At 50.7% G+C, this 27,350-nt stretch overlaps 3 protein-coding genes across 6 annotated transcripts in view; all 3 read right to left on the bottom strand.

Moving 5' to 3' along the window:
- Window positions 1–14,744, bottom strand: part of flt1 (fms related receptor tyrosine kinase 1) — a 47,262-nt gene extending 32,518 nt beyond the window's left edge. The window contains exons 1-13 of one of the 2 annotated variants that reach the window (XM_058059300.1): window positions 14,518–14,744; window positions 13,365–13,467; window positions 12,695–12,900; window positions 11,670–11,794; window positions 10,019–10,184; window positions 9,810–9,946; window positions 9,452–9,623; window positions 8,573–8,690; window positions 8,319–8,488; window positions 8,089–8,236; window positions 2,400–2,526; window positions 2,217–2,325; window positions 1,370–1,672 (exon numbers count right to left, since the gene is read on the bottom strand). In XM_058059300.1, the coding sequence (XP_057915283.1) occupies window positions 1,370–1,672; window positions 2,217–2,325; window positions 2,400–2,526; window positions 8,089–8,236; window positions 8,319–8,488; window positions 8,573–8,690; window positions 9,452–9,623; window positions 9,810–9,946; window positions 10,019–10,184; window positions 11,670–11,794; window positions 12,695–12,900; window positions 13,365–13,467; window positions 14,518–14,569 (1,936 nt within the window). In that variant the 5' untranslated portion in view covers window positions 14,570–14,744. Of the gene's footprint in view, window positions 1–1,369; window positions 1,673–2,216; window positions 2,326–2,399; window positions 2,527–4,307; window positions 5,827–8,088; window positions 8,237–8,318; window positions 8,489–8,572; window positions 8,691–9,451; window positions 9,624–9,809; window positions 9,947–10,018; window positions 10,185–11,669; window positions 11,795–12,694; window positions 12,901–13,364; window positions 13,468–14,517 lie in introns of those variants that run through there. The other variant, XM_058059301.1, reaches the window with a different exon arrangement.
- Window positions 14,745–15,433: 689 nt separating this feature from the next.
- On the bottom strand, window positions 15,434–20,660 carry LOC131108634 (suppressor of tumorigenicity 14 protein). The gene is made up of 17 exons (XM_058059816.1): window positions 20,397–20,660; window positions 20,196–20,320; window positions 19,164–19,526; window positions 19,006–19,092; window positions 18,699–18,918; window positions 18,492–18,634; window positions 18,300–18,397; window positions 18,115–18,218; window positions 17,818–17,951; window positions 17,604–17,708; window positions 17,202–17,306; window positions 16,998–17,111; window positions 16,759–16,878; window positions 16,509–16,692; window positions 16,171–16,442; window positions 15,969–16,105; window positions 15,434–15,772 (listed from the first exon to the last, which is right to left on the bottom strand). Exons 1-17 carry the CDS (start codon window positions 20,552–20,554, stop codon window positions 15,605–15,607), a joined length of 2,637 nt encoding a protein of 878 aa, XP_057915799.1. The 5' UTR covers window positions 20,555–20,660; the 3' UTR covers window positions 15,434–15,604.
- Window positions 20,661–21,179: 519 nt separating this feature from the next.
- On the bottom strand, window positions 21,180–27,294 carry tmprss7 (transmembrane serine protease 7). 3 transcript variants are annotated; one of them, XM_058059819.1, is made up of 18 exons: window positions 27,187–27,294; window positions 26,576–26,780; window positions 25,618–25,748; window positions 25,478–25,545; window positions 25,201–25,397; window positions 25,098–25,133; window positions 24,784–25,012; window positions 24,598–24,722; window positions 24,431–24,543; window positions 24,256–24,362; window positions 23,739–23,875; window positions 23,568–23,675; window positions 23,393–23,494; window positions 23,199–23,315; window positions 22,370–22,541; window positions 22,028–22,296; window positions 21,544–21,680; window positions 21,180–21,449 (listed from the first exon to the last, which is right to left on the bottom strand). In XM_058059819.1, the coding sequence occupies exons 1-18, from the start codon at window positions 27,241–27,243 to the stop codon at window positions 21,276–21,278; spliced, it is 2,484 nt and encodes an 827-aa protein (XP_057915802.1). In that variant the 5' UTR covers window positions 27,244–27,294; the 3' UTR covers window positions 21,180–21,275. The 3 variants fall into 3 exon arrangements, with proteins under 3 accessions (XP_057915802.1, XP_057915801.1, XP_057915803.1); XM_058059818.1 differs by having other exon boundaries at window positions 25,478–25,748; XM_058059820.1 differs by lacking the exons at window positions 26,576–26,780; window positions 27,187–27,294 and adding an exon at window positions 25,860–26,519 and having other exon boundaries at window positions 25,478–25,748.
- Between the last annotated feature and the right edge of the window lie 56 nt (window positions 27,295–27,350).

The raw sequence follows: 27,350 nt of genomic DNA, 5'->3' as shown, positions 1-27,350 counted from the left end.
CGTTTACAATTGGTCATCATTTCAACAAAGATGACCTGAAATGACTGCAGTAAGGAAAGTAGCGATTTGTTTTTTGTTCCTTGTTGTTTTGGAGCATTTATGTGTTTGGGCGTTGCCGTGTGGTTGCCTCTATCGGCCACCGTACCAGCCTGAGACTTTGGACTTTCCAATGTGCAATGATGGATTTATTTTGCGTCCACTAGAGGGCAGTGCCGGCAAGTTGTGAACAGAAAGAAATATGCTGTGCTAAACACTAACCTTGACAATAAATCAAAAAAGATTTGACATCCATTTCAACTTTGAAACAGGTCATATCTCCACAAGATGTATCTTTATGTGTCTACAGATGGTGATTGTGATTCTGGTGATGTATCTTCGTGTGGTTGGTCACCCAGTGTGTGGTGCTTCTCTCACGGGGGTCCCAGCGGAGGAAGCAGACCCTGATTGTAAAGCGAGCATGGGGCAAAGTCACTTAAGCAAGGCGACTGATTGTTGTTCCTCCTGGACAACAATTGATGATTGTGTGAGCGGGGGCCGGGGGTCTGACAGTGTGTGATTGGCTGATTGTTGCAGCGGCCCATGTAGGGCCTGTAAATGTGGCATTGTGGGAAGTGCCATTGTGTGCTCTTCCTCCTCACCGCAGCTCATTCCCACGTGAAAGAGGTGCTGAGCAAAGGCAGGGTGGGGCCTCAGGAAGCTGGGGGGGACCCGATTCCAAAACAGCCACATCTCTGAGAGAGTGTTTGTTTGTTTGTGTGTGTGTGTGTGTGTGTGCGTGCGCCACAGACGTGCACTAAGACATCAGGATGTCCACAAATAAGAGTCCTGTGCTTGGACTCCATTCCTGTTCCTCACGGTGCTACCCGGCATTGCCCGGTAAGCTAACTCTTGGAGCAAAAATGTGCCAAGTACCCAAATGTACAATTGGTATTTAAAAAAAACAACACCACCTTTGATATTTTGGAAAAAAAGACACTAGTTCCAGGAATGTATTTGGAAGAAGTGAATGCTTTCTTTCAATCAGCCAAGAAGGCGTGGCTTGTACCAGACTTTTTATTCATTGGCCTGTTGGGCAGATTCAGCCCCGTCAAAACTGCCTAGCAACAAGTGGTTGTTGACATACTATGTATAAATGTCTCGATGTACAGTACATACCTGTATTAGATTAAAAATACACACTTATCTATGTACTGTACGTAGTAAATATGTACTTTTGATGGGGCTGTTACTGTTGTTTTACCATTTTAGTTTTTTGTGGTAAGCATCTTGTTTTTTTCTTGTAAAACTTTCTTACTTTAATGTCAGTTAAATGCGTCCCGATACTCTTTATGATGATGCCGAGGATGAGGAGAAATAGGAAGTGACTCACCTGAGACCTTCACCTGCGTGACCAGGTGTGTCTCCAGTCCTGTGACAAGGTGGTGGGCGGAGCAACCGTAAGCCCCGGAGTCCTCGGCGCTCAGGTTGCTTAGCAACAGCAGCAGCGAGTGGGAGAATTCCCCCGTGGTGAGGTGGGCGTGCAGGGCGGTGCCCCCGCTGGAGGCGTGAGTGCGGTCCAGCCTCCGCCATGACAGGGCGGTGTACAGGTACTTGTTGGCTCGACAGGTGAGGTGGAGGTCCCCGCCCTCGGTGGGTTCTTCACCCAGGCTCACGCCAAAGCCTCCTGGGACGTCTGAGGGTCAAGAAGAGATGAAGTTTGAAGCTCTCCTTCATCTTGGAGCACCTTTGAAGACCAATGAATGGCTATTGTGGTGACAAAGGGTAGCCGTGGAAACGCTTTCTATTTACTTTAGCCATTTGAAACTTCCTGTGGAAACGGCTCAAGAGTTTCCTGATGGCAGATAGTGTTTATCTTTCCCAAACACCCCAAGGCCTCCCGAAATAAAGCTGACCTGCCAGTCCAAGGAAGTGTGCCGTGCGGGGGGAGGAAGTGGAACGATAAGAGTCCTTGGTTCCTGTTTTACTCTTGCACACACACACACACACACCAGGGAGGCCTGCCCGTGTGTTCCTGGTAATTAATGTGACCTCCTATCACACACACTCACACAACACAACACAACACAACGCAAAACAACACATGCCAGCTACCTGCTTCTCGGGAGTAGGTCAACCCCAGCCTTTTATACCATACATAAGTAAACCATACATACATAAGTAAACCTATATGTGCCATTGGTTGTTTAATATGTGCTATGTATGGTTGATGGTGTCACCTGTGACATAGAAGCCAACGTCCAGTTGGTCCACACCTGCAGCGTTGGAGGCGACGCAGCGATACACCCCCGTCACGAGAGCCTGGCCCACCGTTAGAACCCCAACACTCTAACGGAGGACACTATTTAGCGGTATTCCGCTACACAAAGCACTACATCACGTCATTGTGTGTATATGTGCACCTTCTTCTTCCCCTCAAGCACTTCCTGTCTAAGCGCCACGCTCAGGATGTGGTTGTGCGTGGACGTGGCGGGAACGCTGTCCGCCGTCACACGAGTCCACAGGGAGGAGGATGTCGGAGCCGCACACCTTGGATGGAGAAGAGGAGACTCAGCTGTGTTGACATAAGACAGCTGTATGTTTGTGTGTAGGTGTTCACATTGTTCACCAAGAGTCCTCTTAAGCTGTTTAATTAGAAGCAAGACATTGTTGTAATGTACACAATGATAATTGTCTTATTGTTCGTACATGAAGGATGTACGGCCACTTCCTGACATTCTCTACTATGCATACAGACTACGCTAGCTTTGGGTATACAGTATGCACGTATCTCGACGCCATGTGTGTATATAATGTTGGTATATACATATTTTCCGCAAAGTACATACTACATATACATATGTACTACTAGGGCTGTCAAAGATAGAGCTTTAAAGGCAGCAACTCATTTACTTCATGACTGACGTTTAAGCTAACATTTATGTTGGCTAACATTTTAAGCTAACCATAATTAACCATGGACATCACTTCAAGCCACACCCTTCATTTATGACGACAGACGGCGGAACAATATCGCGTCTCCACAGAGTCTGACGCTCTTTTATAACTTTAGAACCTGAGGACATTCATTACAACACCATATATTGTCTCTTTACGGGCATATACAATGACTGACGTTTAAGCTAACATTTATGTTGGCTAACATTTTAAGCTAACCATCATTAACCATGGACATCACGTCAAGCCACACCCTTCATTTATGACGACAGACGGCGGAACAATATCGCGTCTCCACAGAGTCTGACGCTCTTTTATAACTTTAGAACCTGAGGACATTCATTACAACACCATATATTGTCTCTTTACGGGCATATACAACTCACAAACACGTGTCGAGCCTCTTCCGCATCGGAACGACACTTCCTTGTTGTCACGAGACCACCAAGAGGTGCGTTCAGAAACACCCCGAATTTGCCAACAAAGTGATCAAGGGTATGAGTGTGTGAGGTCTAAATCAACAGAAGTACAAATAAAAGAGGATATTCTTATTACTCAGCACTCTTATCATGGAAAAACAATGTGCTGCATTTAAGTGTGCTCAGAAATCCCCTGCACTAAAAAAAATATGTGAATTCAATAAGTGTCTTTGAACGCAATCCATCATATGGCTCATGACGTCACAGACTAGTTAGGCAAACACATTTTCAGACACGTGGATTTAGAGGAGCACTTTCATAATTGTGTCCTGTCATTAATATTTCTGCTAAAAAAAAATACAGCAATAGGCATATTTCACATTGCTCTGAATTGTGATTAACCATGATTAAATAATTTGAGTAATTTGATTACAAATTGTAATCATCTGACTGCCTAAATATATATCTAACATCCTCCACCCATTCAACATTTGTTAATCTATATCTGTCTTCCCTGAGGTCTTCTTCCTTTCGTGAGGACCCGCCCTGTGAATGACACACACACACACACACACACACACACACACACACACACACACACACACACACACACACACACACACACAGCTGTCATCTCCCACGCTTTCCAGCAAGACGTTGTGTTCCACAGAATAGAAACATGAAGGTGGTTAGTTACAAAAATAGAAAAAGAAAAGCAGAAGACATTGACATCATACACAGCATCCACTCAGTGTGTGTGTGTGTGTGTGCTAAGTTGTGTGTGAGCGGAGTCGGGGGGGGTGCAGTGGGGGTCACCTCCTGCTTTTTCTTCCTGTCCTGCTCAGTCTAAACACCTTGTACCTCCGCCTGTACCTCACGTCCCCCACGGTTCCTGCTTGTCTCCACCCCAAAATAACCACAGTGAGAAAAACAACAAGTGTGCACAAATATAAGTTTAATACACACACACACACTCACAAACACACACACGCACAAAACACCAAATATGATTCATACAAGTTGGCAAATATTGTCATATGTACGTTAGTTGTATAAAATTATTAAATATTAGATTCATATATTACTCATAGGACATCTTTATACAAGGGATGGATCACATTGGGAGACACCCGTAGAACACACACACACACACACACACCTGCATTTAAATATATGAAGGAGTATTAGGGCTAAAAATATGAGCATAAATTCATCAATCTGTGAGATAAAAGTTCAAGTTGTCATTACAGTTTTTTCTTATGTAATTCTGTTTTTCTTATTCTCAATGAAAACATGATTAATCATTCACCGTTAATCATTTCATCTGCCCAATATTTCATTGGGTATGTATTTGACAAATGAAAACAATGAAAATACTGAAGTGGATATTTTGGAACGTGTCTTTTCCCTGCTGGTTGTGGTTTTCCGGTGTATATTTTTGCCCCGCTACTCCTTGCTAGAAATGGCTTGTATTTCGTCACAGGTGAAGACGGACACCAGGGCAGCGCTAAGGACTTGGCTGAGCGGACATGAGGAGGACACGTCAGTCTCAGGTGTGCTCTGACGTCCTACATGGTAGGCGTCGGGGTCTTTGAATCGAGAACTACGACAGCGTCCCAACGTGGGTGTCCTATCTTTGCTCTTTTTTTTGGCCTTCTTGCTGGTGGAGGGAAAAAAAAAAACAAACATCTGAACAGAAACTCACAGCTTGTGTGGATGTCGGGGCTTAGGTCAGGGCTCGGGACATGCACCCATGATAGTACCACTCTAGGACACACAAAAAAAGCAAAGCAGCTCCAAAAATGTGGCTGGTGGAGGATGGATGGATTGATGGATGGATGGATGGACGAGAATAAAAGCATGGATGAACTACGGGAGCAAGAGAAGGCGCACAATAAATAAAGTCATCAAGCAGGCGTCCTGAAACCTTAGACATGTTTTGATCGTCATTTTGCTCGAGTGCTGGTCTTCGTCTTCACCGCTCAGCAGTGTCGCAAGTCCTCTCAGCTCATCAAGCGTGTTCGTGTCACGGAGGGCGGGGGGTCCTTGCTCCAGCGAGGATGCCGGGTTGGGGTTGAGGCGGAGGGCAGAGCTGGCGACCGAAAAGGGGCTGCGGAGGTATGTGTGCAGGGGCGGCGGGGAGGCAGCAGAGCCGCGGCGGGGGCTCTCCAGAATAGATCAAGCTCTTTCGGAAGCGGCCTGTGCCACGTTTGAAGACGAGGGGACAATCACGCTGCTGGGAAGCGTCTCGCGTCGGAGAGGAAGCCAAACAACAAGAGGAAAAGCGCTCTGATTTTTGCACAGGAAGCCCAGTGCGCCTCCTGCCCGGGCCAGATAAGAGCGCTGCGATTCCCAGGGCCGAACCCGGCAGCGGACCCGGGACCCGGGCGAGAGGCCTCCTCAGCCTGGCCCGGCCTGGCCCGCTGCGCCTGGGCCTCCTCCGGCTCGGCGTCAGGCTTGTGGTGCAGCCGGGCTGCAAAGAACAAGGGCCCAGTGAGGATGTGAGGATGCAGCCACAGCAAACACACTCAGCAGTCAAGCACAAGTAGCCAACCAGAACAGAGCTTTGCAGGATGAAAACGTGACGATGACCATAGAACAGGAAACAGCGCCTACACTGTGAAGTGCAACACCGTCATTTCAATGCCGTTGTTTTTTCTCTTTTCGCAATATGGCAGCACTGACACGAGTACAACCTTTTTCAGTAGTCTTCCTGTACCATCATAATGGACGGAAAAGAGAACACTGTGATGATAACCATAGAGCAGGAAACGGCACATGTGACAAAGTGGGACATGCGCCTCTTTCCTGGCTGCTCAGTAGTTTTTAGTACTATCATTTCAAATACTTTCTTCGCGTGGATTTATGCATCTGAACTTACTATTGCAATAGTACAATGTTTTTACCTCATTGTTTTTTTTTTAAACATTTTTGCAATAGTAAAAAAATTTAAAAATATTTTTTTAATTTATTCTTTAAATGGTGTAATTTGAAAATAATTTTACTGCAATTTTTTAATAGTGCAATTTCTTTAAAAAAATGTTTTAAACTTCATTCTTGCAATAGTATATTTTTAAAATATTTTTTCAATTCATTCTTGCAATAATACATTACAAAAATTTATACTTCACTTTAAAAAAATATATAAAAATATCCTTCTTATAATAATAATAGTATCTTAATGAGTCTTGCAATTTGACTATTATACATTCTCTGCAGTGATATAATAAATTCCTATTATAAGTGTGCCCCCCCCCCTAAATTATAGTCCAATTATAGTGTAAGATTTGCCTAAAGTGTATAAAGCAGCTGTGTCCATGCATGCTATAAATAAAGTTTGAGGGGAAAAAAAAAAGCAGGTATGAGTTTTCTTTTGCAGGTAAAGCACGCCACCCTTTTCCGCCCGTGTTCCCTACGAGGCGTTCACGTGCATCACGGACAAACACTAACTCATTTCGCAGAGACGACGGCGCCGTGCGAGGGAACGCCGGGGGTCAAAGGCTGACGAGTATGATGCCGGCGCGTCTCCGTGGCGGAACGCGGCGTGGGCGTCTCAGGTAACACTTAACCTCTCTGACGCGCTCAACAGCAACACAATACGTCTTTGACCTCCAACAAATACTCCAATCTTCTTGCCAAGTGCCTGCTTCAGCTTGCGTGTGTGTGTGTGTGTGTGTGTGTGTGTGTGTGCATACAGTATGTGTGTGCTGGACTGGGCTGGGTCATTTCTCATGAGAACTTTATATATAGTGTGTGTGTGTGTGTGTGTGTGTGTGAGATATATGAAAAAGCATGAGAGGATGTGGTGTGCAATCACAATAATAAACAGGCGTTCTGCACAGGAAATTCATTAAATCATCGCGTTTGATTTGGAAAGCAACAAATCGTGACTGCGAGCACGGAACTGCCGTCTATTGAAGTGTGTGTTGTTTGTCTCCGCTTTCAAGTGTGTGTCTGTGAATGCACCACACACACATACACACACAAACACAGAAAGTACACACAAATTAAGGAAACACAGGCATACATTTGGATGCATTAAAGAAACGTATGGAAAAAGACACACGTACGGTAAAGCAAGTGGAAAAAACACACAAACACACACAAACATTAGCACATTAGCACACATGAAAGGCCCTCAAAGGCATCTGTTCTGGTTACAAGAAGGAAGCCGTGTCTGCACACACGCTGGAATAGACAAAACATGTCTCCTTTGCTCAATCACACAATGCGTGCACGCACACGCATGCACGCACACACGCACGCACACACACAGCACCACAATGAAGAGGCGTTATCGCCGTCACATGACAGCAATAAGCGTAGCATGTGTGGTGCGGATCATTCCAGTGCACCCAACAATCTCAAAGTGGTAGAATTTAGAAACCGAAAGGGTTAAATACTCTTTAAAACAAGTGTGGGCTTTTTTACTTTTTCTATTTTTTTGGTGAAGGGAAAGACTAGTGTCAAAAAGGAACAGTGTGATGGTAGCCATAGAACAGGAAGAGCATTTACTATGTGGAAAGGAGTCATCACATTTCATGTTACTTTGAGTAAAATTGATTTGTCCTGTAAGATGACAACATTCAGCTTTATTAGGATTAATAATAGGATGAATTTCGGGGGGGTAAAACTTTGGGGTTCCCTGACAATGGATGCTAACGATGGGTTTCAGAGATGGACTTCCACGGAGGGTCCACTGGAATTAAGGTGACATTCTTAGAAATGTACTTACAGGCCTTTCGGGGGGCAGGGGTGCCACAGCCACTGGATGTGAGGAGGGGGGACACCGTGGGACGTACAGTGGAGAGACTGTCTGCTCCCCCGGGGCACAGACCCCGGGTCCTGCGACGAGACGGCTTTCTCGCCGATCTGAGGGCTCACTGCGGACATCCAAGGGAAGAAGAGTCAGCAAGTGGAGTCGTTCATCGTTGAGAATGAGTCGGTGAGTGGATGTCGGCTTACCGTTGACCACCAGCGTTAGCGTGAGGTTGTGGTAGAGTCCATGCTCCCGGATGCGTACGAGGACGGTATATTTCCCGGCGTCCTCCTCGGCCACGTCCCTGATGACCAGAGAGTTCCCGTCCATGTGGTACCTGGAGCATTGCTCTGCCGCCACCATGCCATCCTTCAACCTGCGACGGCAGCAGTCCAACTTACACGCCGTCCTCTAGCGCTTTGCCGAGGCGGGGGGGGGGGGGGGGGCGGCGGCGTCTTACCAGATGACCTCGGGGGCCGGGAAGGCTCGCAGTTTGGGCGAGATCCGGTACGATTTCTGTCCCGCTTGAGCCTCCATCACGGATCCTCGTCTGGGCTTCAGGCGGATGAACGGACGATCTGAAGACACACGCGACCGCACAAGGTGAGGCTTTTCTTCCGGGGGACTCGCTTAACGCCGACCCAGTCATCAAGTCACAAATTTAAACACAAGCGAGACGTTTACGCTGGGCAAAGATCCTCTACACAACAGGAGTGCTCTGCTGTTTTTAAGGATTGAGGCAAAGATCTTCTATATAACAGGAGCATTATGCTGTTTGTCAGGGCCGACCGCAAGAACAAAGATCCTCCAAACTAGTCAAAGACCCTGCACATGACCAAAGTACTCTTATTTTTTAGGATTGACAGGATTGCTCTGACAGGAGCAAAAATGATAGTCAAAGATCCTGCAAATGACAGGAGTGCTACAATGTTTTGTGGAAAATGCATAGTCAAAGATCCTCTATACCAAGCGTGCCTGCCGCTCTTTTTATGGGCCACTTGTCAAAGATTTTCCGCAGTAGTCAAAGATCCGATATATGACAAGAGCACTATTTTCAGGAATTTGCTGCAAGTGCATTCCTCAAAGATCCTCTATGAGAAAAAAAAAAGATCCTCTATGACAGGAGCAGCCTACTCTTTTTAAGAATACACATCAAAAACGTGAGTCAAAGATCCTCTATAAAAGAGCATTATACAGTTTTTAAGGACCTGCTGCAACAATGCTAGCCAAAGATCATCTATACAACAGCATTGCTGTTTAAGAATGCATCGCAAAAACGTCAAAGATCCTCTAAATGACAGAAGAACTTGAGGAGCCGTGCTCAAAAGGTGGCGCTCACCGTAGACGGTCACGCCCACTTTCTGCTGTTTGGTGTTGTCGCCGCTGCTGACGCGGCACGTGTAGAGGCCGCGGTCGGAGCGCTGGAGTTTGGGGATGGTGAGGATGCTGTAGAAGAGCATGTGGGTTCTGTGCTTCAGGAGGCGTTTGGACGTGGAGCCGCTGTTGCTGCTCTGTGAGACAAAGACGCAGACTTAGTACTTTAGTACTAAATACTTTAGTACTGAAATACTTTAGTAACGTGAGTTTGGTTCCTGTCCGTCGCCGTGGAGCGAAAGTGGGCCAGTGACGTCTTGGCAGCGCTCGTCACCACCACCTAGAGGACGGGATAGGAATGGTGTGGTGAGACGGCCCCCCACCTTGCCGGGGTAGTCCCAGGTGATGTTGACCCTGGTGTTGAGTTCTCCGGTGGCGGTGCAGTTGAGAACCAAGCTCTCGCCCTTCAAGGCCTGCACGGGACCGCTGCTGTTCAGGTACACCTCCATGATTTCACTCACTGAGGGGGGGGAGACGCGGGGGGACACGGTTAGGGGGCGTTCAAGAGACCTGGTTAATCAAGGCGGCGGACCTGGTCTGTGGACAAAGTAAATGCGGGACTTGTGCGTGACGCCGTCCAGGACGCTCTGGCAGAAGAAGAGGCCGATGTAGTAGAAGGTCGGACTGCGGATGGTGAAGCCGGTCTTGCTGCTCCACATGATGTTCCTCTGGTCCGGACTCAGGCTTTGGCTGGGGAACTGTGGGGGGGGGCACAAGTCCTTCTTAGCAATGAGCTTTCAAGTTAGCAGCAGCTAGTTAGCACTGCATATATATATATATATAGTATTTGAGTATACATCTAAAATATTCTGGATGTGGCGTTCAAGTCGCCTTACGTAAGCCTGTGGTGAGCAACCGTTTCCAAACGTTGCGTGACAGTGAAAGCCTCCCACCCTCTCTCCAGGGACCAGGTAGACCTCCAGTGAGTGACGGGACCTCCCTCTTATTTCAGCCACTGAAGCCCCCTCCGAGGGGCCCCGTGTGGTGGGCCCCCTTACCTAACCCAACCTGCCAACACGGAGGAGGCGGAGCTAAGGCGTCCCAAGGAGGACGCCAGGATGTGTCGGACCCCGTCTCCAGTCCATCTCCTGGCATCCTGTCACTACAGGAAGCGGACATGTTGGGGCGGGGCCCTCCTGGTCACTTTCACAGACGGCCTGGTGTGTATTGTTGTCCGAGCGCTCCGAAGCCTTCCAGGAAAAAAACACTCCAGAGGACGGCCAGTGGATTCCAAGCGGAGGGACCAGGAAGGAGGAAGGCTATTTTTAGCACATTTGGTTGGAAGCGTTGGAGAGGTTTGTGATGGAGTACTGCAGTACTATTTGTTGTAGTATTAGTTGTTAGTATTCTTTTTTTTTTAATTGGCGTTCGGAGTGGATTTTCACTCGTTTTTTGGTTCAGTAGTGTTTCTAATTTGTGCTGTGGGCCAATACAAAAGAAGCTGTGTGCCACGAATGGCCCCCGGGCCGCACTTTGGACCCCCTGGTTCACAGTTAGGGGATTTAGAGATTTATTTTCTGTCATGAATTGGTTAAAACTAGATGAATATCAAAAAGCCGAATGGAACGCAGCCCTCATTAATGTTTGCATGCGTCCTATTTATTAGTTCCTATTTCTATATCAGAAATGTCTTTGAAATTAATTTTTTTAAACTTTGATGACTAAACTGGTTGTCCAAATGGTGGATGAGAACAGAAAGAGCACGGAGTTGCGTCAGAGAATGAAGCAACAAGCTATTTTGAAGCAAAGATGATGAACGTTCTTCTCCCACACGCCCGCCAGCGCACGGACCAGGAGCTAATGGCCGCCGCCAGACAATGGCGTGCACTTCGGGGCCAACACGGTGGCTGCTCGGGCTTCCTCCTCGCACACAAGCCAGCTGTTTAAAGCATCAGCGGGTGGCGGGGGTCGGGGGGGGTTGGCAGCCAGGAGTCCATCTACCAGGCGGAGGGAAGTGATGATGGCTGGGGGCCAAGCCAAGGGGGCACTGAGGCGACCCAACGTCCTGCATCCAGCAGGGTTGACAAGAAAGCCAAAAGGTGCCAGGAGATGGGAAGAGGCTTGTTAGGTCCTCATTTCCAACATTTTCTCTGCTGCTGACACGTTTCATGCAAGCTTTGCCAGGATGAGCGGCGGGAAAAGTGCCAAATGAAAAAGGTTACACGGGTGTTGCGTTCACTGACCTTGACCAGGCTGCTGGTGATGTTGGGATGGGTGACCCTGCACGGGATGACCAGCGGCTGCTTCTCCTTCATGTACAACACGTAAGGACTCATCTCCGGATGCTCCACAAATGGCTGCCGGCTGTCTGAAACCCAAACACTGGCGCTCAGGGACCAATCACGCGTACCGGTGAGGGGGGGCGGGGACACCATGGAGACATTTAGCGCTGAAAAGGCGCTAAAGGAAATATAATATATGCTAAACTGTTAGCAGTTGAGGACTATAGGGGAACCTGTTGGTGCTGAAACCTTCACAAGCCCGACTCCCAAGACAGCATTGATGTCTTGTGAAGATGAAAACCACCAATCCTGGACCATCCTGGACCATCCTGGTCTGAGCTCACGTCTGCCGCGGTCCGGAATAAAGATTGTTTGCTTGTGTTATTGAAGGAAAGCAAATCTCTGAACCTTCCAGACAAAAGTACCCCAAGGACCGGCCCACTGAGCCGGGCTTCCTTCTGCTGCTTTGATTTCATGTGGGGGCTTCACGGAGGGGGCGGCGTCACGGACGTGCTGACCCGAGCCATGGATGGCCCCCCAGGGTCCTCTTTGGGCCGTGCCACTGTTCTGGCCCCCGGCCCGGCTTATATCACCTCGGAGATGCTCTCCGACTTCTCATGGCGGCGGCCTTCATCTTCACACAAACACAGAGAGCGCCACCTTGTCCGAGAGCCGGCGGCGACGCCCCCTCCGCTGCCCTCCCTCCTCCCTGGAGCACAGGATGCTGGAGGCGAGGCTGAGCGGGGCAGATAAGGCCGCCGCTCCGCATGGGAAACTCTGCCCAGGTTTGAGCCTTTCAGCAGCTGTACGGGCCACTCCTGCCCCGCAAGCGAGCACTCTTTTCTATTTCTAGCCGCTCGGCTTGGTGGGCCCGGTGGTCCGACTGTGCCAGACTCATCAAGGAGGATGTCCAAAGTGTGTTTGGATATAATTGGCTGTTTTTAGCACATCCTGTTGCAACAACAAGCATGCGAGTCGAGTCTTACCTGCCACAAACACGTAAACAGACGCCTGCTTCTGGACTCGCTGGCGGTACCGGCAACGGAAGGTCCCCGTGTGGTGGGCCCGGGCGCCGCCGAGCGTCAGGCGGCTGCAGTGGAGCTGCAGGGACTTGCCGCAGCGGGAGTCGCGCACGTGGACCTGATCCACGGCCACGTCTGGGGGGAAAGACCAGGAGAGCTCCCAGCGACCCCTGGAGAAACCATTAGACGTGTTGAAGGTCACACGCTAAAAACACGCACTGGCTGGACAAAAGTTCTGGGACACGTCTCCCCATGTATCCAATAGCCAATTAACTGTAGTGTGATGTGTTTTTCTTTATTGTTCTCAAGCTGCTGCACCTTAATCCTCCTTTGTGTGTGTGTGTTATTTTACAGGGATGGTTTTATTTTGAAGGCAGGATGTTACATCAATCTTATAATAATAATAATAATAATAATAATAATATGGACTTTATCTGAAAACAGGAGAGTTGACGGGTAGGACCCCACTTCCACTTTGAAAGACAAAAAAAAATCCCATGGAATCTTCTAGAAGGTCTTTCCTAAAGAAGACTTCCCTTCCCGGAGGTGTCATTGTCCCAATACTTTTGCCCATGGTGCCAATGAGAAAAGGCCCAGTCGCCATTCCACGCTACGGTGATCTACCTGAACTCACCTGCAGTTGAGCTGGAGGGTGTGGTTGACCTCCAGCACCACCTGACCAAGCGCCCCCTCCAGCACCGGCTCGCTGTACCTGCCTTTACCCGCTTGGTCGCTGCCTTGAAAAGAGAGAACGTGAACTGGTACGCTTTATTTCCTGGGGTCATAGGTCAACCAGGTTTGGGAGGTTTAGGCCGCCCCATCACCGAGGACCACGGTGGAAATGCGTCAGCAGCGTCTTTGCCTTGTCAGCGTTATTAACAAGGCCAGGCCAGACCAGGCCAGACCAGACCAGACCAGGCCCGCACTAAAAAGGTCCAGACTAGTTCCCCAAGCTTCATAAGCTTCACGGTCAGTCAACATTGAGGAGTCGCTTCGCCGCCGCCGTCATGGCTTCTCTCCCATCGTCTGCAAGATGGCTCCCCGTGGAGGAGCCATTCACACTTCCTATACGCTTCCTTTCCTAGGATTCGTCCTCCTCACTCACACTCAGCCCAACTAAAGGAATGGGAAGACGTCCCGAGAGACGACATCGCAGGTTCGCTTCATTGTTGGCTGATTAGCTAATCGGCTGATTAGCCGATTAGCTGATTAGCAACTGCAACTAACGACCAAGGCTGACGTTTAAGTCCAGGATGTCATCGCTCGGCCTTCAATCACTTGGATCCACTTTCCAATAATTCATTATTTTAACATTAAAAAAAAATAGATTTTATAGATATTTGCAGTATGGAACCAGAAAAGTAGAAGGGAGGCTTTCCACGCCATTTCTGGATATTAGCAGACGACTGAAAAAATATCAAATAGTAACAAATATCATTTTAATAAAAATATAAACCTAAAGTGCTACCAAGGTCTCTTGTTCCAACCCGGACTGTCGGGAATGATGAGGGTTTTCCAAGGTCTAACAAATATAAAAGTATATAAAAGATGATTTAAACACACACAACTTATATAGAGGAGTTTGGAATAGTTGGAAATATTACAGCACAAATATGAACATATATTATCTAGTAAAATAAGCCATTACATGAATGTCATGTTTGAAGTGTTTAAGTAGTTCTACGTTCTGGTTCTGACGTAATGTCTCAGTCCAGCTGGTGAAGGAGAATAAGGAGAATAAGGAGAATAAGGAGAATAAGGAGAATAAGGAGAATAAGGAGACTGACCTTCGGCAAAGCCCGCGTACAATCCACAGAGCAGAAAGCCCAGAAAGTTCATCCTGCGACTCCGCTGGAAGTTGACGAGGGAGGCAAAGGAGGAGGCGGAGGGTTTGAATGAAAGTCCACTTGAAAGTAATCTTAACCATGAAGAGGATGGGATGATGAAGATGAAGCTGGACGTCTCTCTCTCTCTCCTCCCTCTCTCTCTCTCTCTCTCTCTCTCTCTCTTTGGGACTCCAGTAAGAGGTTTTCCCATCCTTTTGGCCCCCGGCGTGGATTTATAGAGTTCCCACAGTGGGGCCACCGGATGGCGGGCTTCCGTGACGCGCACTGACACACCCACGCGGGAAACAACCCCTCTTTCACTTTAAATGTTGTCATTATTATCATCGAATCGTCCAATTTCTGTCATTCAGACGAAGCAGTCCGGATTCCTCACCGATCAGCACGAAAATATAAGCAAGTAATAAGTTCATTTTGGGGGGAAAAAAACACAGTAATAATGTAGTAAAGTAGATAGTTTGAAATACTAGGTGTAAGGTTGAATTTTGTCAAATTTCTGTGCCGATTTTGCGTGCGAGAAAGTGTAAAGGTGCATTTATTCATGTAGTATTGAAATCGGCCACTAGAGGGTGCTATAATCTCAACGACTACTTTACAATTCACACAGGAATTCGGATAAATATTTTCTTATTATTTTATCTAATAATTTTGACTTACCTTTTGGATATTCTTATTCCTTCAGTGACAAAAACAGCCTTCCATAAATTATATATACTATGAATGTTAAAAAAATATTTTAGCTTCATATTTTTTTTCAACAAAATGTTACCTTTAGTTGTTGATTGGCTGGAAGAAACCACATGGTTACTTGGTGAAATTGACCTGTAGAAAAACGTCAAGCGTGGCTTATGAAAGCACATGAAGGAAAACGTTGCCTTTATTTTGGGATGAGGTGACGTTTCATTGATTGATCGATTGCACCGACGGCCAAAGGAAGAGTCCATGTCTCCGTGTCCGCTTCACCGCCCGACAAAACAAACCTGGCCGTGTTTCCCGGCATGACGGCGCCCCGGACGACAGACGACCGGCGTCACACCTGTCCTCTGGTCTGCTGATGGATCCAGTCGCTGAACTTCACCACCTGCGTGTACACGCCCGGACGGTTCTGCCTGGCGCAGCCTTCGCCCCAGCTCACGATGCCCGCCAGGAACCAGCGCCTGCCGCGCTCCAGGCACACCAGCGGCCCCCCCGAGTCACCCTGGAGGCCATGGCAACCACAAAGGATGCATGCATTTACTTGATGAATACATCACAGCAAATCATAGCAAGCCTTAGATGTAGTGTAAATATGCCCTCTAGTGGCAACATGAAACATATTTGTAAAATTAGCTGAAATAGTTTCTAGTAGCCTTCTTTGAGTCGGTGATCAGGCCCAAAAAATGATGAGTACTCACCTGGCAGGCGTCCACCCCACCCTGCAGGTTCCCGGCGCAAAGCATCCTGGGAGTGACGGCGTCGTCGTAGAGCTTGTTGCACGTGTTTCTGCTGATGATCCTCACCGCCGCTTCCTGCAAGCGCGAGGCCAGCTCTCCTGTTGACAAGATGGACCTTGGATGGAGTCCAGTAGGAGCGAGAACCTAAAAAGCAGGACCGTACCGTCCTCCATGAGGACGCCCCAGCCCGTGACGTAGCAGCTGGTCCCCATGGCGAAGGCGTGCGAGGGGGCGGGGACGCACACGGGCTGCACCAGGTCGTTGAAGAAGACGGGGGCGCTGAGCTCCAGAAGCGCGATGTCGTAGTCCGAGGTGAGCTGGTCGTACCCGGGGTGGGGGAGAATGCGGCGCACGGGCCTGGTGGCCACGCTGTTGGTCCCGGCGGTCACCACGCGCAGCCCCATGAAGGCCCGCCACGCACGCGGGTCCGAGTACCTGCACACACGAAGCAAGATGAAGACGGCGGGTGGCGGTCAGGCAGGCGGTGCATTCAAGGCTCACTTGATAGCGTCCGAGTCCTGGAAGCAGTGAGCGGCTGAGACCAGCCAGCGGTTGGCGAGCAGCGTGGCGCCGCAGATGTGACCGTAGCGCTCCATCTGAAGGCTCACCTGCCACGGCCACGAGCCCGGACCCGCATCCGAGCCGCCCACTATCTTGGGACGCCTCCTGGGCCGGACCCCGCAGCCTGGGCGGCCAGCATGGATGAACACGGAGCTCAAAATGCTGGCTCGGTGACTTTCCGCTCACTCACCGCATCGCGCTTCGTCAGACCCGTCCGGGCAGTCTCGGACGCCGTCGCACTCGGGGTTGACCTTACTCACACACTTCCCGTTGGCGCACTTGAAGGAGGACGGGGAGCAGCCTTTCACGTCTGGAGAGACGATGAGCGACACCTCCCACGTAAACATAATACACCTTCCGTTTCAGGGGGCCCGTGCACACCCCCCAGCCGCACTTTGGACACCACTGTTCCATTAGATTCGGACTCACATGCTCTGGTGCAGTTCATCTCATCACTGCGGTCCTTGCAGTCCACCACGCCATCGCACACTGAAGACTTGGGCAGACACCCTTGGTTGGGGCACCTGTGGTGACATTCACTTCCTGGAAACACATAGTACATTCTATTATTATTATTATTATTATTATTATTATTATGATTCTAATAAGGGCATGCACTCTGTTGCCACTCACTGCAGCTGCTCTCCTCGCTGCTGTCCGTACACATGCTGGAACACGGGCTGCTCGGAGGCTGACAGCGTCCGTTACCGCATGACACCTCGCCGGGCCTGCACGACGCTGCATGCAGACAACGCTGCCGTCACTACACTCCGGTCTGCACACTTATATGCACATATTATCGTCCTGGTAGCATATTGTAGCATATTAGCATAGATGATAAGCACTTATACGTATGTAAATGGAACCAGGTGACAGCATGGTTTTGGTTCCATCAGCTAAATTCTCCCATAGTCGCAGGTGAGCAAAATAACCACCATCAGCTGCGGCTGGAGGCAACCTCCTGATGCACTTAAAAAAAAATGAACTCCACAAGATGGCGATAGCCGCATTCGCATCCGCTTTACTGAGACTTACAGCATTTGGCCTCATCTCGTCCGTCCGAGCAGTCTCTGACGCCGTCACACACGCTCCTTAAAGGGACGCAGCGTCCGTCTCCACAGCGGAATTGACGAGGACACGCTGCGCACACACACACACACACACACACACACACACACACACACACACACACACACATACTATAGCTGCATGTTCTGCCTTGAAGCACAAAGTACCAGGATGGCCTTACCAGCTTCTGCGGAGAAGGCCCGGAAGAGCAGATGGAAGCCTTTGTGAGTTTGGGATTCGTCGGAGTGGAAGTGGATGGAAAGCGGAGACGAGTAGACCCGCCTCTTGCTGGCATCTGACACCGGGTTGCACAGCCTGGGGCAGCCAGAACGACCATTCATGATTACCTCAGCAGGACAATAACATCTATGGAAGCTGCAGAGATGCATCCATGTCCCCGAAGACCCCCCCCCCACCCAACATCCAGTAAACCTCAGCACACTGGAAGGTCCCATCATGGAGGTGTCCTCAAACTCACTTCACCCCCCCGACGTCCAGCCAGTCCTTCTCGCAGCCGTCCGACGACCCCTGGATGTCCACCGTCACGATCGTCATGGAGATCAGGTATCCAGGCAACGGCGCCTATTAGAAAAGAAAAAAGGGAGACTGAATGTGGGAGGGGGCAACCAAAAAAAAGACGCCCCCACCTTACCCCCCACTCACTCTTAGCTTCCAGCTGCAGTCTATATTGGGAGCGTAGTGGGAGGGGTGGTAGGGGGAGGAAATGGAGCCGTTCCAGGAGGAAAGTGAGCCTCCACAGCCTGTGGTTAAAGATGGCCGCACAGGAAATAGAAAATAGTCAAGACCGGGTCCACGCCGCCACCCTGGCAGGGATTATGCTTGTCTTTTCTCCACCTGCTTTCGGGACGGCCTGGAAATAGGCCTTAAAGACGGTGCCCTCCCTCTGGCGGCTGAAGGAGAAGGTGACCAGCATGACGTTCCCGGAGGAGGTCAGACTCATGGCGGCGGGCGAGCCCTGCGGCGGTAGTCCGCACCACCTGCGTCAACATGACAGATGACGATGGCGTCGCGGAAGCGTGGGAGTAAACAACCCGAGGATACCTGGCGATGATCTTGTTCTGCAGAGGAAGCAGGAAGTCGTAGGCCGAGAGCTTGTGAGCGCCGCAGCTTCCCGGCGTGGCGCCGTGCAGGGCGAGGATGACCAGCCGCACCACGTGACCGGCCGGCACGCGGAGACGCCATTGGTAGTACAGCTTTTTGGGGCTGACGAGGCTCAGGGTGCGGTTGACGCCGTGTTTGGCGTAGAGGTCAAAGGACATGGCTGGACAGGAGCACAAGGCAGGAAACGGACGTTTGGTTATTCCAGTTTTTCATGGCAGGAATTCTGGAACGTTCTTGCGGATGAAACCTTGGAAGCCCAGCTGCCATTTCCCGCTGTGTGGATTCTTAATCTTGCCCGATTTTTCTTCCAGCTCCAAGTCATCAGGGTCTAAACCTACAAAAGTGTCACAAGGTGGGAAATATACGGGACGTGTCCCATCCTGGTACGGAATTAGCCGTTCCTACCCAGCAGTTGTCGGGTGACGTCATCTTGCTCCAAGTAGTACCGCTGCTCGTGTCGGCCGTCCCACAGCACCTTGTTGCTGCCAGGAAGTCTACGCTGCAGCCTCTCGGGGCGGGACCTGCGGATGGCGGTGGCGATGTGATGCGGGGCAGAGAACTGGCTCCAGTAGAAGACGTTGAGGCCCGATGCCCCTTCGCTGCCGCACACAACCGCCAATTGTTTGTCACTCGGGTTCTTAGTACACCGAGTGGACAAAAAGTACACATGGGACAGTATTTGATCAGCACGCCGCAGTACCTGAAGGCAGTAATCCCTGAGCGTAGGTAGTACGAGCGCCACCAAGAGGACTTGTAGAGTTCTGCCAACTGTTGGAGGGACACACACAGACATGAAATAAACTGGCACTCAACCACAGAGAGTATTAGCCGTCTACGGAGGCATGGGCGTGGCAAATGATATTCATATACAAAATATTAATATTGGTGACTTTTGATTGACGGAGCCGCTTCAACGCCAGCGAGGTACATGATCCACTACAAGCTGATTACAGGTGCGTTATGTCACCTGCTCTCCTGTAAAGGATGACCTTTTGCTCCAGAAATCCAAATCCTCCCTCTCACATCTCTGGCCAGCACCCCCGCCCCCCAACCCCGACCCCCCCCCCCCCCCCCCCCCCCCCCGCCAACCCCCCCTCCCGTGCACAGACAATGTTGTCATTGAAGCCTTTCTGCTCGTCCTCACTGAGGCCTGCCTGGGCCTTGTCTGCCTTACAAATGGAGGGCTTGTCCTCCACCCTGAAAGAGGGCCCGGACCCTGGGGGGTATCTGGACCCCTCGGATGGAGACACACACACACACACACACACACACACACAACTAGCTCCTGTTTCAGCTTTACATTTAACACAGAAAACAGACAAAGCAAATGAGAGACAAAGAAGGGGATTAGGTAGGCACCACTTTGGGGGGGCGGTGGGGGGGTGGGGGTGTTTTGATAGCAAGATTAGCATGTAGCAAAGATGTGTGCATTCTTACGTAACGGTTTAACGCCTGAGCCTGCAGGTGAAACTGCGGCGAGGAGCAATCGGCGAGCTCCGAGGAGAAGTTGAGGTTGGGGAACTCCACGCTGCATCCCAGGAAGAACACCGAGGAGGGCGGGGCTGCCGAGGGAGGGAAGGTCAGACAAACGTTCCGTCCTCGGAAGGAAGGAAGGAAGGAAGGAAGAGTCGTACTCACACGTCAAGTAGTGGAGGGCGAATCCAATGACGGCAGTGCAGGAGAAGAAGGGCAGGAGCGCCAGCGGCCATTTTCTCCAGGGGATGCGTGCAGGAGGTGCAGCTGCCTCCTCCTCGGCCTGCGTGGTGGGCTCCTTCAAGACCCCCTCTGCCTTCCATGCAGCACAAGAGCAGCACTCCAGTGAACTCAATTTCAAATGGGGGGGGGGGACTTAACAGTCCAATTAAGTCACACGCCCCATTTGACGTCAGCTACAGGAATACAATGTGTTCCCACAGGACGAGAACACATGGGGGGGGGTCTTACCTGTGCGGGGGGGCGCCCATGCCCGAAAACGCAGTACACTTGGCAGCTTCTGCTTTTGGGGAGCGTCCTCATAGCGGAGTCCCGTTTAGCTCCGAAGAGGCGATATGCAGCAATACCTCAGGCATAGTCACCATCGAGGGAGAGGACCCGCCGCCCCCCCACCCCTCATCCCACCCACCCCGCTGGTTTCTTGTCGGGTGGGGGTGCAGAAATCTGAGCTGTGACGCCATTCACCTAATTCACTTTTTACCTGGGCGGCAGGTGTGACCCGGAGTCCCGGCATCCCAGCATGCATTGCAAGGGGGGGGACAATGGGGCCACTATGGAGGGGGGCATAGATAAACTTCCTCCATGTGTGGACTGTGGGGGCAAAGTGTCGTAATTGTGGAAGCTCGAATGCTCCGCAGGGGCAACTGGCGAGACCTCGATGGACTAATCTGGCATCAAATGACTTGACTGGCTGCCAGTGGGAGGGGCTACAGTTCAAACTTTGCTTTATTGAACAAACATAGCACCTGAGAACAACAGTGATGTCATTTCCACGCCGTTACGCTCCAAAATGCCGGCAAGGATTTATGGTGGTTTAGCGTCAATGTGGCTGTAGATCCAGGAGGTGAACTTGCTGACCCTGGTGTAGACCCCCGGGAGGTTGGGTCGCCCGCAGCCCGCCCCCCAGCTGACAATGCCAATCAGGAACCAGCGTCCCCCGCCTGGCGCCTGGCAGGATAAAGGACCTCCCGAATCCCCCTGAGGCGTGATCATCACAGTACAGTAAGACGTTGGACAGGTCGTTCGGAGAGCGGGGATGGGGGGGGGGGGGGGGGGGGGGGGGGGTACTCACCCTGCAGGCGTCCCGCTCACCGGACGCGACCCCGGCACATAGCATGCGGGGGGACACTGGTCCGTAACTCTTCTTACAGTCAGTCTGGCTCATGACGGACACCTCAGCCTTCTGCAGCACGGAGGGCAGCACCTTGTCTGTGGGGGTGGGGGCGAGGGGGGTGGGGGGTCAACAGGGCTCTCAAAATGCTTTTTGCTAGGAACATTGCCATGTGGACGGGGACATGTTTGTCTTATTCCAGACAAGACAAACACACCCGATGGCGCCACTTGCCACCAGGATTTGAACCCTGATGCTCTGCCACCAGTTGAGTGTGGCAGTGAACCACGTCAGCCAGCAGAGGGCGCTGTCGTGGATAAAAACACACACTGCCAAGCACATTGAGTATCGTACAAATGGTCGCGTCATCCTCCACGAAACAGGAAGCAGCGTGCCAAATTGTCTTCAACTTTATTTAACATCAGGCGAGGATGACAATTCTCACCTTCCTCCGAGCGGTACCCCCAGCCCGTGACCCAGCAGTGGTGCCTGGCGGTGACGGCGTGAGAGGGGGCGGGCAGACATACGGGCTGCACCAGCGAGGCGATGGAGGGAGGCCACGCCCTCTTCAGCCTGAGCAGGGCGATGTCGTAGTCGAAAGTGTAGGCGTCGTAGTACTCGTGCACGACGATGCGCTGCACCTCGGCCACGTGTTTGGCGCCGCCCTGCGTCAGCATCCCCAGGTGGGCCCTCCAGCGGCGTGGGTCGGACAGCCTGTGGGGTGAAAAGGTCACATGACTTGACTGGTAACTTCTGGTGCGAGACGGCGTCGGCGAAGCGGGCGGACCTCTCTTTGCTGAAGCAGTGGGCCGCTGAGATCAGCCAATCGGAGGAGAGGACGGAGGCGCCGCAGAACAGGTGGCCTGAGAAGAGGAGGCTGACCTGCCAAGGCCACTCCCCTTCCTCTGAGTTGACTCCACCCACAACACGGTGGGACCCAGGGGAGGGGCGCCCGCAATCTGCAGAACAAAGCCTTTGTTGAAAACCACATAATCATCATGACAATGATAAGATATATCGATACCGTACACAATGATATCGATACTGTACACAACAATACCGATACCCTTCACAATGATATCGATACCGTACACAATGATATCGATACTGTACACAACAATACCGATACTGTACACAATGATACCGATACTGTACACAATGATATCGATACTGTACACAATGATATCGATACTGTACACATCAATACCGATACCGTACACAATGATATTGATACTGTACACAACAATACCGATACCGTACACAATGATATCGATACTGTACACAACAATACCGATACCGTACACAATGATATCGATACCGTACACAACGATATCGATACCGTACACAACGATATCGATACCGTACACAACGATATCGATACCGTACACAACGATATCGATACCGTACACAACGATATTGATACTGTACACAACAATACCGATACCGTACACAATGATATCGATACTGTACACAACAATACCGATACCCTTCACAATGATATCGATACTGTACACAACGATATCGATACCGTACACAATGATATCGATACCGTACACAATGATATCGATACCGTACACAATGATATCGATACCGTACACAACGATATCGATACTCACCGCAGTCGTCCTCATCGCTGCCGTCCTGACAGTCAACCACGTCGTCACACCTGGCGTTCTTCTTGCCGATGCAGGAGCCGCTGTGGCACTGATACCTGATGGCTGAGCAGCTTGTTTCTACCATCAGAAGGTCATGCATATAAGTATAGTGAATAAGTACCCAATATTAATATTAATAATATTAATAATTATACCCTGAGTGCAGTTGCTTTCATCCGATCCACTGATGCAGTCCGTCTCCCCGTTGCACACAAACAGAGGATGCAGAAGACCTCCACAGTTCTTTGCAGGCCTGGCTGTGAGGACACACGAGGAACACGTCAGGAACCCATCCTGCACGTCCTTAAAGCTCCCGACGGCAGAACTTACAACAGAAGACCTCGTCGCTCTCATCCTGGCAGTCGTCCAGCCCGTCACAACGGCGGCTTTTCTCCACGCAGAGTCCGGTGGAGCACAGGAAGTGACTCTCAGGACAGGCTTAGGGGAGACACGGCATGAGGTAGGCCTCCTCCGTTTGATACAAGCGGTGGGCACGCTTACGTTGGCTGATGTTGTAGCTGCCGTACGACGCCTGGAAGGGCTGCGAGGAGGTGCGGGAGGTGCAGCGGAACTCCACCTCCGCACTGCGCTCGGCGATGCGAAAGACGGTCTGGTGTCCCACGTAGCTGCCGCAGAAACTGGAGAACAGACACACACGGCTGTGAAGGTCCCGTGGAGAGGATGCGGTTCCAACATCTGTCCCTCTTCAGGTGTTTCAACTACTCGTTCATCACTGACTGAATTACTAACTAGGAGGCTAACAAGTTAGCGTGGTAGTTTGATATGCTTAAAGCGGCGGCCATCTTGTGTGTCCCTGCAGAGGATCGCGTCGCCAGGGTGTAAGAGTTGCGCAATGTGGTGTAAACAAAGACAGTAGGCAGCAGCGGCCATTGTTTTCCAGTTGTACGTATGACAGATGCATGTCAGACTCTACGACCGATGGATGTCCACACCCGGGACGGGTCACCGGCCGAGAGAATGAGTCAAGTGGTGTTTTGTTGTCCTCGTTCACACATACATGGCCTCCTTGATGCGCCACCAGCCGTGCTCGCAGCCTTTCAAGTCTTTCGGTTTCAGCACGTAGCCGTGGAAGTGCAGGGCGACGCCCAAAGAGGAGTCCGGCGTCTGTCGTTAAAAGCACAACCGACACATTAGACCCGGGGAGTCCTTAATGAGGCTCATTTGAGTTGCACCTTAAAGGTCCAGGTGCAAGAGCAGTGGGGGGGCATGAGGCTGGGGTGGAAGGGGCTGGAGATGCGACCCGTCGTGTGGGGTTCCGACGTGGTCTCAATGTGAGACGTGCAGACTGAGGAAGGGAGAATTAGAGATGCATTCAAGGCACGGCGGTCATGTGACATACCCTCCTGTGGGACGGCCTCAAAGTGCCCCCTGAAGCTCTTGGGTCCGTTGGTCATGGTGAAGGACAGCAGCATGACGTTGGACGTGGACACCATGGAGACGGCGCCGGACACCGGCTCACACATCCTAGGAGCACACATCATGTTGTCGGGGGTGGGGGCGGCGACGGGGATGGAGTGGGACCCACCTGTGTAGGATGCGCCCCCTCATGGGCAGCAGGGCATCGTACACCGTCAGGGCGTCGTTGACGCAGTCGCTGGCCTCGATCTCCAGCGAGTGGACGGTCAGACGGATGAGAAAACCGGCGACGGCGGTGAGCTTGACGTGGCATCGCACGCCCCCCCACGACGAGAAGACGTTGAGAGGGACGCTAGCTCCAGGAAGGTTGGCGTACAGTTTGTCGATACACTGAGAACCTGGGGGGGGGGGTGTGTTGATGTGGATGTGATGATAACCATAGAACTAACAAACACAGGGCGACGAGCGCCCATCAGCACCTACCTGCAGCGTTGGACGTATAATCTGAGCGTAGAACCGCTGCAAAAAGAGCAAAGCCGTCAGTTTGATTCCCAAAAAGAAATGTTCCACCCTCAAAGCGCGCCACCGTTGATGAGGATGGAGTCTACGTCCACAGGCAGGCCCAGCAGGAAGCCCACAGAGGATCGGTTCTTCAGGCTGCTGTGCACCGAGTCCTTGAGGATGACCCCCACACATTCCTCGCACACCGCCGCCGCGCTCTTGAGATGCGGAACCACAAAGACCATCCAGAAGTGCACCAGGACGCCTCCTTCATTGTTGGTCCTGCGTGACGTGGCACACGCGTGAGCAACGGAATCAGTGGCGTGTTATTCCTTCGTGGTGCTGATGCTGACGGAGCCTACGTGAGGTCGGAAATGGTGGCGTGCTTGTACAGGCGAGCCACCGAGGACGTCTTGTACACGCTGCTCACCTGCAACGACAACAACAACAACAACCACCAGGGTGGACATCGGCCACGCCACACCCGCCGCACCACACATACCACATGCTGGATCTTGGTTGCCATGGAGACGAACTCGTGGGATTCAGCCTGGCGGTACTCTGGGATGAACTCCACGTTGGCCACACGGAACATGCCGGCAAAGTAGGCGCCGCTGTTGCCCTCTCGTCGAACTGGCCACAGACAGTTTATTAGGCACAAGAGGATTTGAATAAAACATGGAGGCCGACCAATGGCTGGGCACGTATAGACACACAATCACCGAAATCCACAATTAACCTAACCTTTTTGGAATGTAGGAATAACCGGAGTACCCGGAGAAAACCCATGCATGGGGAAAACATGCAAACTCCACACAGGCACAATTTTAAATAATTAAATAAAATTAAAATTAAAATAATAATTAGGAATAAATTGACCGATGTTTTTTTCATAAATCCACCAATGAACCTGAAAGGAAAAAATTAACAACAACAACAACAACAATAGGGCTATACTGTTCCAAGCTGCTGTTTCATATGTAAGCGATAGGGGGCAGTCTGGTTCAGCATGCTGGTTAGAGCACGCGTTTGGAGGAAAAAAGGCTAGAATAAGAGAATGAGGAAGTGTTTAGTGTTGTATGTTGTTGTTACAAATAAATTGCCAACTGAATATAGTATCAATATCAATGTGAACACGACCCCCCCAAACTTAACCCCACACTAGCCTTAGTTACTTAACCGTCTAAAGCCAATGTGAACGTTAGCGAGCTAATGCTAACAGAGCCAACAGAAGAAGGCCCGACCGTAGACGTGAATAGCAAGTGGCCCCGCCCCCGACTGCTGAACACCGGTCACATTTTTATACATTCGCTGATCCGGACATGCATAAATACATATTTTCATTTCATATATTTATATTACAACATTGATTGTATTCCATACTATATTTAAGTAAATATATATTGATAATAAAACATTTTGTATACAATGATTGAACGTCTTTATGGTCACACACTTACAAATGAAGACCCAAAGCAGCGACCACAGGACGACCACCAGCACGAAGACCACGGCCGTGATGATGATGGCCAGGTGCTGGATGCTCAGCAGGCGGGCCCACAGCCTGGCGAGGCCTTTGGGCTTCCGTCGGGTCTTCCTGTACTTCCTGCACAGCTTCTGTATGGTGTGGTCCACCGTGGACACCTCCACTGACACATCTGTAACCTACAGACGCAGGTCACGTCACACAGGGCATTGGGGGGGGGGGCAATCCGTCTCATTTGGCCTTTTGGAGAGACACCACAATGTGGCGGAGGCTAATAGGATGCGATTAATGACGCTGAACAAACAAGAGTCGTGTTCAAGAGTCATGTTCAAATGTCAGTTCCTTTAACAGCCATGCAAATCACCAAATATGAGAATGGACTTTAGTGACCAAGCTCTCCGCTTTATGAACTCATTGAGTTACTCAATGGACATCAATTATTCACGCACCGCCATCCATACTGGCCAAGTGCACTTCATCCATCCCAAGTAGGCAAGGTAAGGACTCCCAAAGGAGGGGACAAGTCTGTCCTTTAGAAGACATTTAAGGAGGACAAACAAAAGAGAAGACAAGGAATGTTCTTACACTGGCAGCATCAGGTTGAGACGTGTCCACGTCTCCGCTGTCCCCCTCAGAGCCCATGACGCAGGCATCCCTTTAAAGCCTCCGTCCTGGCTTCTTGTCTTAAGAGAGAGCGGCGAGCGCAGCAGGGCGACGTGACGACTTGTGTTGCTGAGCCGGCCGGTGCG

The sequence above is a fragment of the Doryrhamphus excisus genome, chromosome 21 (genome assembly GCF_030265055.1).
Source record: "Doryrhamphus excisus isolate RoL2022-K1 chromosome 21, RoL_Dexc_1.0, whole genome shotgun sequence".
In the NCBI taxonomy this organism is placed as follows: domain Eukaryota; kingdom Metazoa; phylum Chordata; class Actinopteri; order Syngnathiformes; family Syngnathidae; genus Doryrhamphus; species Doryrhamphus excisus.
The sequence above is the reverse complement of the archived record's forward strand: the minus strand, read 5'-3'. Positions and strand labels throughout refer to the sequence as shown.